Source organism: Sapajus apella, unplaced genomic scaffold, assembly GCF_009761245.1.
Source record: "Sapajus apella isolate SASKATOON/1434 unplaced genomic scaffold, GSC_monkey_1.0 scaffold6, whole genome shotgun sequence".
Lineage (NCBI taxonomy): Eukaryota > Metazoa > Chordata > Mammalia > Primates > Cebidae > Sapajus > Sapajus apella.
In genome coordinates, this window is record NW_022436946.1 from 39,991,516 (window position 1) to 40,004,093 (window position 12,578).

Below are 12,578 nucleotides of genomic sequence, written 5' to 3' on the forward strand. Positions count from 1 at the left end.
TATTTATGGAGTTTAAAAGAGACTGTGATTATTCTGTTCCTCAGTAACAACCTTTCACCTAATGGTTTTAGTTGCCATTGCTGATTCTTGCCAATTGCTATAGTGGAGGCTTTTTAACAGTTCTTAAACAAAAGTTGTAAAATTCTGAGCCAATATTTGATCTTTTTATATAACATTTATAATTTCTAAACTATATTTTATTTTCTAACTGATCTACCACATTAAGAAAAGTACTTGAGCCTGGGAGGCTGAGGCTACAGCAAGTTATGACCATGCCATTATACTCCAGCCTGGGCAACAGGGCAAGACCCTGTCTCAAAAAAAAAAGGTAGTTACCGCCATACATACCTAGCTTCATCAGGATGAGTAACCCGTACAGAATCATTGGGTATATAGATCATATTTGTATCTTCGATCTTATAGATGGCATGACCTCCAATATCTGCCATCTTCCTCCTTTTAGTTATTAACACAATATAATAGCCTTCTAAGAATCTGACAAAACCTAGGCAACAAAAAAAGAAAGAGAAATATGTTTTATAAACCTCGTAATGGCTTTGAGATGCCTATTTAAAAGGACAAAGACTTTTGATACATTTCTCACTTTATTATTTCCTTGATTTACAGCCATATAAATTTCAGGTATCTCAGAATTATTCTCTAGAAATATCTATACTGACATTTATCTCACTTAAAAATATTACTCTAAACAGAGCCAAATCATGAGTGAATTCCCATTCACAATTGCTACAAAGAGAATAAAATACCTAGGAATACAACTTACAAGGGACGTGAAGGACCTCTTCAAGGAGAACTACAAACCACTGCTCAAGGAAATGAGAGAGGACACAAACAAATGGAAAAGCATTCCATGCTCATGTACAGGAATAATCAGTATCGTGAAAATGGCCATACTGCCCAAGTAATTTACAGATTCAATGCTATTCCCATCAAGCTACCATTGACTTTCTTTGAAAAATTAGACAAAACAACTTTAAATTTCATATAAAACCAAAAAAGAGCCAGTATAGCCAAGACAATCCTAAGCAAAAAGAAGAAAGCCGGAGGCATTATGCTACCTGACTTGAAACTATACTACAAGGCTATAGTAAACAAAATAGCATGGTACTGGTACCAAAACAGATATATAGACAAATGGAACAGAACGGAGGTCTCAGAAATAACACCACACATCTACAACCATCTGATCTTTGACAAACCTGACCAAAAAAAGCACTGGAGAAAGGATTCCCTATTTCATAAATGGTGCTGGGAAAACTGGCTAGCCATATGCAGAAAACTGAAACTGGACCCCTTCCTTACATGTTACACAAAAATTAACTCAAGATGGATTAAAGACTTAAATATAAAATCTAAAACCATAAGAACCCAAGAAGAAAACCTAGGCAATACCATTCAGAACATAGGCATGGGCAAAGACTTCCTGACACTAAAAGCAACGGCAACGAAAACCAAAATTGACAAATCAGATCTAATTAAACTAAAGAGCTTCTGCACAGCAAAAGAAATGATCATCAAAGTGAGCAGAAAACCTACAGAATGGGAGAAAATTTTTAGAATCTGTCCATCTGACAAAGGGCTGATATCCAGAATCCATAAAGAACTTAAACAAATTTACTAGAAAAAACAAAACAAAATAAAACAAAAATCAAACAGTGGGCAAAGAATACGAACAGACGCTTCTCCAAAGAAGACATTTATGTGGCCAAAAAACATATGAAAAAAAGCTCATCATCATTGGTCATTAAATAAATGCAAATCAAAGCCACAATGAGATACCATCTCACGCCAGTTAGAGTGGCAATTATTAAAAAGTCAGAAAACAACAGATGCTGGCAAGGCTGTGAAGAAACAGAAACACTTTTAAACTGTTGGTGAGAGTGTAAATTAGTTCAACCATTGTGGAAGGCAGTGTGGATATTCCTCAAGGATCTAGAACCAGAAACACCATTTGATCCAGCAATCCCATTAATGGGTATATACCCAAAAGATAATAAATCATTCTACTGTAAAGACACATGCACATGTATGTTTACTGCAGCACAATTTACAATAGCAAATACTTGGAACCAACCCAAATGCCCATCAATGACAGACTGGATAAAGAAAATGTGGCACATATACACCATGGAATACTATGCAGCCATAAAACAGGATGAGTTCATGTCCTTTGCAGGAGGCATGGATGAAGCTGGAAACCATCATTTTCAGCAAACTAACACAGGAACAGAAAACCAAACACTGCATGTTCTCACTCATAAGTGGGAGTTGAACAATGAGGACACATGGACAAAGGGAGGGGAACATCACACACCGGGGACTCTCAGGGGATAGGGGCAAGGAGGGGAAGAGCATTAGGACAAATACCTAAAGCATGCGGGGCTTACAAGCTAGATGATGGGTTGATGGATGCAGCAAACCACCATGGCACATGTATACCTATGTAACAAACCTGCATGTTCTGCACATGCATCTCAGAACTTAAAATAAAAAAAAAAAAGAAAAAACATTATTCTAAACAATTTAATTCATTCATTGCTTTTGGTTTCACTGCAAATAGCACTTAGATGCCTTAAGCAAACATAGATAGCAAGATTAAGAGGAGTTATTATTCCATGGGTAGAGCTTTAGTTTTGCATAGATAAAAAAATTCTCAAGATTTGTTGCACAAGATGCATATAGTTAATATTGCTGTACTGTGCATTTAAAAATGGTAATAATGATTATGTTTTTACCAAAATTAAATATATATATATATATACATACATACACATATACACAAAATACTATAAAAATGAAGATGAAATTATACTAAAGGAAATGTTTAAAAACATAGTAAGATGAGTCCAAGAATAAAGTCATACATAAGCATAAATCTTAAGATCCTATGTACTATACCCCACATTTGCCTCTCCATTTTCTTACAGATAATGCAAAGAGGAACACACATTCAAGTATACTATGCACAGTGGCTAAAAGATAAAAAACCAAGCCAGTACTTAGAGAAGCTATGGTAGTTCTGAGAACTGGAAGATAATTCCAGATTGAGTCCTCATAAAAAGGATACGTGCTGTAGAGAACAATAACCTCAGGAGAATTCTCCAGCAATGTCAAGGATACATTTCTCAGTGCTGTTTCAGATGCCAAGGCACAATTCAATAAATATTCTTTACAAACTGAAAGAATGCAGGCAAGGCACACAGCTGAACAGAGGTCTAATTTCATTTGAAGATAAAATCTAAATACCTCTGGTAATATTTTACCAAATGTATTCATCATGAAATACTAGTTAATGGAATTCCATAGGGGAGAGGAGTGCCAGTGAGCAAATAATACTGGACTAAGAAACGTAAAAATCCTGAGAACCTTACAGTACTGTGCTACAGTACACCATGAATTTTGATGGGAGATAAAGACCAAGTGCCTTTTCAGATTTGTTTGTTCATGGAAACTCCTACCACTGCCTTAAAACAACAACAACAACAACAAGAAAACAGTGGATAAACGTTCTAAGGAACATATTTTGGAAATGTTGCCCAAAAGAACAAACGTCATGGATTCTTGATAATTAATGTCCAAAACCAATTTGAGCGGCTTAAACTAAAAAAGGAATTTATATGAAGGGTCCCGAAGTGATTCATGCCACACATGGGAAACAGTGTGTCTGGGCCTCAGAGAAAACCCAGTCAAGAAGTGTCTCTCAACATCTACTCCATTCTTCTCTCCCTCCATAGACCAGGCTCCTCCACTTCTCTGGATCATGTGGTAGGAAACACAACTGCTGACAGCTCTGGGCTTTCCACCCAAAACCTCCTAACTGGGAAGAAGAGAACATTTTTACCAAGTTCAATTTCAGAATTACTGGGAAAGAACTTGGATTGACCCAACTTGGGTCAGGTGCCCAGCCCAAGACCAATCAACTATGGCCAAAGAATAGAATCACGCTGTACTGGAAGCCATTTTATATAACTAGGTGGCCTAGATGGGACTGGAGGACACAGTGCCAGTTCCCTGGAAAGTGAGTGCAAACAAAACAATATATTAAGTAAATTACATACCCTTCATGCAATCCTCCACAAATATCATTTCTGATAGTTCAGTTTTTAAATGAATATTGGAGAGTTAGAAACAGAGTTGTGTTTTATGTCAGATCATTAAAATATAGAAGTTCTATACTGCTGACTAAAAAAGAGCCATATACATTAATGTCCAGCAGCATTACATTCTCAGCAACAGACTAGTTGTCATACAATCTTGGTCAAAAACTTTCAGGTTCCCTGAACTTTGCTTTGGGAGTTAAAACTAACTTTTTTGGTGGTAGTGAAGAGGTGACACTTCTGAAATGGCAATGCAAGGAGCTCAGCAGACCCTTTCCTAGGAAAAACAATCATAACTGGCAAAAATCATAAAAACAAAGGAAAACATTCAAACTTTCTATGAAGTTCCCTAAGGGCACACAGAAAGTGGATAAACATTCATCCAAGAAAATCTACTAAATCTTGGTAAAAGCAGCAAGTTTGTGGCATTTGGATCATGGCCTGTTCCCCTTCCACACTGCCTCCCAGTTCAGTGTGACAGGGTGTCTACTCTGGGCAGCTGCAGCCAAGAAGATAGAGCTCCTTCCTCTCTCTCCAGCTCCCAGTCTAGGACCACAATTTCTGCTCACGAGGGGCAGGCCACCAGCATTTCTCATCCCCACCAGCTCTGTGTTGTAAAAGCTCTATTCCAGGTAAGCATGGCTAAAGTCTGGGTTCCTTCCTTCAACCGGGCACTGACTCACAGGGTAGAGGCTCTACTCCAGGCATGTCAGGCCAAGAACACAAGGCTCCATCCCTGCCCAGCTCACTCGCTCATAGGACAAGATAGATAACAGTCATATACAGCTGTTTCTCATCAGAAGCAATGAAAGCCAGAAAGAAGAGGGATGCCATATTTAAAGTGCTAAAAAAAGATACATATCAAGAAGAATCTTATATCTAGCTATTTTTCAAAACTAACTTTCTCACACATACATTCTCTCTCTCTCTCTCTCTCTCTCTCTCTCTCTCTCTCTCTGTATGTGTATGTGTGTTTCTCTCAGAGTATTATAGTCTATAAAGTCTAAGCTAGGACCCTGGTGCTCTGAATTTTTGCTCTAGAATTGGCAAATACCTATGACCTATGTCTTGTTATTCTCAGCTGATGAAAAAAGAACTACTAACGGAATACATTAACATGAAAGAGCTGAAATCTATAATGGAAAGATGTCTCAAGAATCTTGTCAGCCATGCTACTGAGAAAAAATGCTATTAAAATAATGAAAAATACTTATATTTTAGAAATCCACGAAACACAAAGTATTTCTTTAAAAAGGTTAGAGACTAGCCAAAAATGACTTCAAAGTTGAAGGACACAGGAATGGGAAGAAGGAAAAAAAAGCTGATGACAACCTCCCTAAAAGCAACTTAGGAAGTAGTCATCCTTTCAGAAAGATAAAAGTTACAAAAGTAAGGCTTTTGGAAGCAACACATACACACACAAAAAAAAAACTTAAAAAGGGAATGTAATTGGGATTAAATGATAAATATTTACAAGATAAATTCGTTTTCCTTCTATTCTTCCTGTGTATTATTTTTTAGATAAAAATTCTCAGTAATAATTTCTCTCAATCTGTATTCCATTTAAATTTTAATTTTATGTTTTTAAGCTCCAGGCTATTTATATCATTCTACACTTTCCTTCATAATTTGTATGAGCGAAAGTAAACGTACTGCACAAAAGAGACTCTCTTCTTCTAGCACAAATGGCTTCGGTATATTATAAATGAGATTATTTTCCGCTTCCTTTTTACTACCAATTGGAAATCTCTCTCAACAATCAAAGGCTTCAGTGTGGCACAGACGTCCACCAAGAGTCATCCTGTTCATCCCTCTAACATGTTGAACACCAGAACAAGTTTCTTCATCTTCATTCTATGTACTTCTGACCCCAGGCCAATTTCACTGAGTACTTTCCAGAAGACGAGATGATGGTCGTCATGCAACAGTGATTTCTGTCTCTCCAAAAAAAAAAAAAGGCTGTGTCACTTGAGAGGAACGCCAAGCAAAGTATATATATAAAAAAGGACAATATAAGAGAATGGAGTAGTATATAACTCTGTGGCTGGAGAGGACCCTCATCAGCCCACTAACAGGGAAGAATGTAATATCCTGTTTAGGGAGGTCATCATGCCAGCCACCTATTATCTTGAACGCCTCCAGTGAGAATAGCACTCCGGCAGAGAAGGATGAAAACCCCCCACAAGGTATCCAGTGCCTTTGCACAACAGAGCGTTCTGGAACCATAGTGACACCTCTAATATCAAATCATACCACCCCCTAACTTGTCTGAGACTCACACTTTATTGGTGTTTTTACTATAATAGTGAAAATACTATCTGCAAGGGTGTTGTAAATAATAGCGTAGTCCATCACAGTCTACTATACTGACACTTCTTATTTTGCCACTCCTCTTCCACATACTAGACGCTTAGAAGAGTGTCTGACAGATGACAGTGGCAGTAAAAGGACAAATACCTAAGGGCCATGCATCAAAAGGAGCTGGGATGATAACAGAAATGAGTAGTATGGGCTACATGTCATCCTACTCATGTGCCCTAGGACCACATAAAACAACTCTGTGATGGATGTTCATGATCCCATATAGTGGTTTCTCAAACTTCCTGCTGGCTGTCAAATAACAATGGAACAGGTCAGGAATTGGCAAGGCAGCTACGGGACTGGATCAATCCGTTCATAGTAAAGAAAACCCTCTGGGTCAGTAATATTCAAAATAAGGCCTAGGGGCCAGTGCTGGTCCATGAGCTTTCGGAACTGGCCCACGAAAAGACAAGTAAACAAATTAAGAGGAAGGATTTAGAAACTTTAGAACAATTTAGATTGCTATAACATCTGTGTGCATGATCAATGAAACTGGCCTCACACAGGGCATAGTTTGGATATTACTAAACCTGTGTTTGAAGTCACATGTGGTGTTGGTCTGCAACATGTGATATATGTGAGGGAGGGGGAAAAACTGATCCTTTATTACAGATCATAGACAAGTATTGTTCTAAATTCTCATGACATGTGTACTAAATAAACCATGACAACAATCCAAAACATTGCAGCAAAAATATATTATCCACAAATTCAGCATGTTCAAAAAGTTAGTGAAGAAAATATTTTAGCCACAGAATAGAACAAAACCGTTCCAGCCATTTCACACATGTATTATTTTGACAACTACCCATTTTTCAAAGATAAGTATTTTGTGTTAATTTCAGTATCCACTATATTTCTAAGCTAGTACTAATAGACTTTTATTACTCCCTGTTTACTTTTCACTGTTTCTTAACTTTATTTACATGACTGAAATAGGATACATAAGGCACATAAAAATACTAAACGTTTACCTAGTACATTACTGTCTCACTTTACTTGCAGGTTAATCTTTCAGTGACTTCACTGTACATGCACAGTCTCAAAGCTACTAGGGCTCTAACTTCAAGAGAAATAGCTGAGAATATCACCTTTAAAAGAAACATGGAGACACCTTCAGCCTTCACCCAGAGTTTACTAATCAAAACTTGTATGTAAAATAAATATCTGGTTACAAACTTGGTTATCAATTGATTCAAAGAAAAGTTCTAGTTTTACAATCTTGGTTACCAACAGATTAAAAATGAGGCAAAGAATATGCTAAAAGCAAACATATTAAGAAAAATAAAATGTGACCAAAGTATCATAAAACACAACAGTCCAGCAGTCTAGAGGCCATTTAATGTAAAGGCAAACAGCCCAATACAACTCTAGAATACCCAAGAGCAGCTATTTTTCAACACGGTTCTCGCTGGTGGCTTATGACTATAATCCTAAAACTTTGGGAGGCTAAGACAGGAGGATTGCTTATGCTCAGCAGTTTGAGACCAGCCTGAAAAACATAATGAGACCCCAACCTCTGAAAAAAAAAAAAAAAAAAGAAAGAAAAAATAAAAATTAGCTGGGCATGGTGGCATATGCTTTTAGTCCCAGCTACTCGGGAGATCACCAGCGATCACTTGAGCTCAGGAGGTTGAAGTTGTAGCAACCTATGATTGGTCACTGTACTCTAGCCTAGGTGACACAGTGAGGTCCTGTCTCAAAAAAAAAACCCAAAAAACAAAAACTAAACTAAACTAAAAAACACACACAAACACACAAAACAAAACCCACAGTTCAATAATTGATTTTCACTTCATTAATTTAATCATCAAGAAAACTTCAATTTTGAATAATAATATCTGGCTAATAAGGCATTCAGTAGTTTATATACTTTAGAAATGCCTGTCAAAAAAGTTGCAGCCGGGCATGGTGACACACGTCTGTAATCCCAGCACTTTGGGAGGCTGAGGTGGGTAGATTGCTTGAGGCCAGGAGCTTGAGATAAGCCTCGCCAGCACGGCAAAACCCCATTTCTACTAAAAATGCAAAAATCAGCCAGGCATGGTGGCACACACCTATAATTCCAGCTACTTGGAAGGATGAGGCATGAGAATTGCTTGAATTCAGGAGGCGAAAACTGCAGTTAGCCAAGATCACGCCACTGCACTCCAGCCTGGGTGACAAAGCAAGGCTCTGTCTCAAAAAAAAAAAAAAAAAAAAAAAAAGTTGTAATAAAGCATCAACATTTAAGGGAATAAGCTTAAACTATTAAGTAACTATTATTTAAATTAGAGCCTATCATACTTAAAACACATTTTATTTCTAGTTTTTTTTCTTAAACTTAAAATATAAGCAGGACTGAAAGTGGAATTTAACATATTGGTATTAATGGCATTTAAACACATGAACTCACATGACACATACAGACATACACATTCCCACAAAAACTCATCCATTCAACATGTAATCTCAAGAGCCTTCTCAAGACTGAGCAAAAGGCATAGAAAAGGGGCCAAGCCTGAGAAGAAACCAGTCATGTTATACTACTCTTTACCTTCCCAAGCAGCCACCTTAACACACAAAATGGGCCTAAAGAGATCATGTATGAAGAGCAATGAGAGTACTCTGAGAAAAGCAAACTACAAGGATGACAGAATATAATCAAAGTTTTCACATAGAGTCACAAAACAGAAAGTGCTAATCAGAAGACCCAAAATAAGAATCTGAAAACATATAGTATAGTCAAGTCCTTATTAATTGTTAGTATCTATAGAAACCACTGATATGGTCTGCATGTGTCTTCACCCAAATCTCATGTTCTACTGTAATCCTCCATGCTGGAGGTAGGGCCAGGTAGGAGGTGCCTGGGTCATGGGGGTGGATCCTTCATGAATGGTTTACAACCAACCCTTTGGTGCTGTTCTTGCGATACAGAGTTCTCTTGATATCTGGTTACCTAAAAGTGTGTGGCACCTCCCCTACCCTTCCTTACACTCCAGTCATGTAAGACACACCTGCTGTCCCTTCGCCTTCTACCATAACTGTAAGTTTCCTGGGGTCTCCAAGAAGCAGAAGCCACTATGCTTCCTGTACAGCCTGTAGAACCATAAGCCAATTAAGCCTCTTTTCTTTATAAATTACCCAGTCTCAGGTATTTCTTTATAGCAATGCAAGAATGGACTAACATAACCACTTAATATTACATACACTCCAGCAGGTTTAAGAAACACAGAGATAATTTTGTAAGTGTTTATAGAGAAAAAGACTCAAAATAAGGTGCTGGCAGCAGTGATGCTAAAATACAATAGCCCTCTGCTTTGGATTTTAAAGCCAAAAGCAATCTGGCCTCACCTGACTACTCCCCAGCATTCCTACCACCTGTGGGTACCTTCATGCATGTGCCTCTGCTGTCACCCTTACTGGAGTTCCCTCTTTTCTTTTTTGTTTTTAAGATGGAGTCTTGCTGTGTCACCCAGCCTGGAGTACAGTGGTGCGATCTCAGCTCACTGCAACCTCCACCTCCTGGGCTCAAGTGATCCTACTGCCTCAGCCTCCCAAGTAGCTGGGATTACAGGCACACACCACCACACCCAGCTAATTTTTTGTATTTTTAGTCAACACAGGGTTTCTCCATGTTGGCCATGCTGGGTATGAACTCCTGACCTCAAGTGATCCACCTACCTGGGCCTCCCAAAGTGCTGGGATTACAGGTGTGAACCACCGCACCCAGGCTGCAGCTTCCTCTTTTCTTCTCTGCATTTATCCATACCTGGTTCCTCCTTTAAGGTCCAGCTCAAGTCTCATTTACTATAGGAAATCTTCCCTGGCCCAAGTAATTTACCAGAAGGTCCAAGTAATTTACCTCTTCTGTGATCTCCAACACCATTTAAATCATACTACACAGCTTGGCTCTTAATTATAATCTTAGAGTTGTTTTATGTACATTAGATTTTGTCCTTTGCCACAGACCAATCAGGAACAAACACGTAGCGCAGTAAAGACAGATTTATTGACCCACCACAAGGAGGGACAATGCATATCAGAGAAACTGTGGAGCATCTCGCTAAAGTAAAGGAATTATTAAAGGACTGAGGGAAAGGTGAAGCTTAGGTAAAATTTAAATGAAGAGACTCAAACCAAAGCAAGGTGATATTTAAAGACATCAATATCAAGTCTGGACTATAAAGTAGACCCAGGGTCCTGTTTCCTTGAAAACAACAGAATCAACATAGCTATGGACTCCTGTGTTCAGAAACCTCATATCTGAAGCTCTGCACTTGAGTTGGTAAACTAAAGCTGCTTCTCTGTGTCAGTGACTTAGGTTGTCCAAGTAAATGTGGGATGTTTTATCTTACTAACAAACACAATTTCAAACAGCAGACTTTCTGATGGTCTGTGATTTTTAGAAACCAAAGTTTCTCAGTGAGTAAACAAACAAACAAACAAGTCATCCAAAGAAGGGGGCTATGACATTTTATAACTATTAACTAACCTTAAGAGAAATTCCTGTTAATTTTAAAGCTGGTTTTACCCGATTTGTTACTCCAGTTGATGAACAGCAGGGCAGATGTTTAAAGTCCAAGCTAATTTTTACTTTTCATTCAACGAGTCAAACAGCAGCCCTCTCAAAAGCCAAAAACATTTTTATATTTGTTTGTATCCTAAAACTGAGCAGTGCTAAGAGTGTAAGCAGATGCTATAGAAATGCTGTTTGATGTCTGACTGATGGATAATGACATTTTAAATAACCAAAGTTCCAGGTAATTATAATTTTAAAGCTATATAGCATTATAAACTCATTTAAGTAGTCTATGTGGAAAAAAACAAACAACAAAAAAAGAGATTTTAAGAAGGGGACAGATTTCTTACCCACAACACCAAAAGCTGAAACTGCTCGAAATAAGCCTGAGGATCCTTTCTGTCCCATCTTTGTTCTATTTCCAAGGTCCAAGCGGCCAAGAAGTTCCCTTACTTCTTGTTGAGTATAGACATGCTAAAAATAAGCACATTTACTCTGTAAGGTTATGCTTAGACTTTAGATTATGGATTATTTGTGCCTGAAAGTTAAAAGTTACCTACAAGCATCATCAGCTATTTCATAGAGAAAAATATAGTACACAAGTAAGCTACAATTTTAAAACGCTAACAACTTCTTTAACAGTAATTAAGGTTGGCTATTAGATCATGCTACCATATTAAAAAAAAGTGTCCAAACCTTATGTTCTAAACCAGAGATTTAAGGGATCTACCTGTATAGGTAAATTCCAAGTCATATGCAAAATTTTGAGTGAATGTGTGTTTTTATGAGAAGGCCCATAGATTTTCCCAGCATTTCAAAGGGTTCCCTGACCAATTGCTCCCATCTCCAAATAAAGCCAAAAATCATTACACTGTATTGTTAAAAACACTCAGGCAGGTGGGGGGAAGAATGGACCCCAGGAGTAGCATGGGAAATCATAATAAATAATTTATCTAAAATTATTACAACACAGAAAATAGTTTTGTTACCAGCAGCTTAGTGAAAATGGATTCCAATCTGTAGTTACTAACATATTTGAAAAACCAGGAATCTTTATGGATTCAGAAATGTTCACAGACAGAAATTTCAATATAAAAGGTAACAAGTCCTCTTGTGTGAAGAAGTTAAACTTCACTGTTCAAACTAACATACAGTATTTCACTTTTGGCTAACAGCTTCAGATTTTTGTGCCACCTGAATTCCAGCCTCTGTATTTTTGACTTTGGATAATCTAACTTCTGGATAAGAACAGAACTTAACATTTCTTTAGTGTATAGCAAGTCATCAGAAAACGTCCTAGAGGTGATTTTTAGGAGCAAAATAAAGTCTGTAGCATAGAAGTCTTCCCTGACTTCAAGTAGCTTGATATTAAAGAACCATAATAGATCATGTCTTTGGTAGATGCAATATTAAGTTACATTGAATTCTTAAAATGTTAGCTCTTTAAAAAACAATATTCATTATCTTATCCTAAGAGTGTGTTTTTGAAAACAAATCAAAATGACAGGCAAAGTATAATTCTGGCATACTTCTTGACATCAATGATTTCTAGAAACCAGATTAGAGATTCTTGCCAACCAAGAAAAATAACAGAAATT

At 37.5% G+C, this 12,578-nt stretch overlaps 1 protein-coding gene across 6 annotated transcripts in view; it reads right to left on the reverse strand.

Annotated features, from left to right (window-relative positions):
- FIG4 (FIG4 phosphoinositide 5-phosphatase) overlaps window positions 1-12,578 on the reverse strand; it is a 134,135-nt gene that overhangs the window by 98,270 nt on the left and 23,287 nt on the right. For all 6 annotated transcript variants that reach the window (XR_004267896.1, XM_032275056.1, XM_032275060.1 and 3 more), the window contains 2 exons: window positions 11,331-11,454; window positions 349-505 (listed from right to left, as the gene is read on the reverse strand). Coding sequence is in view for 5 of the 6 variants with exons in the window: in XM_032275056.1 (XP_032130947.1) it covers window positions 349-505; window positions 11,331-11,454 (281 nt within the window). In the remaining variant the exon portion in view is untranslated. The remainder of the gene's footprint in view (window positions 1-348; window positions 506-11,330; window positions 11,455-12,578) is intronic.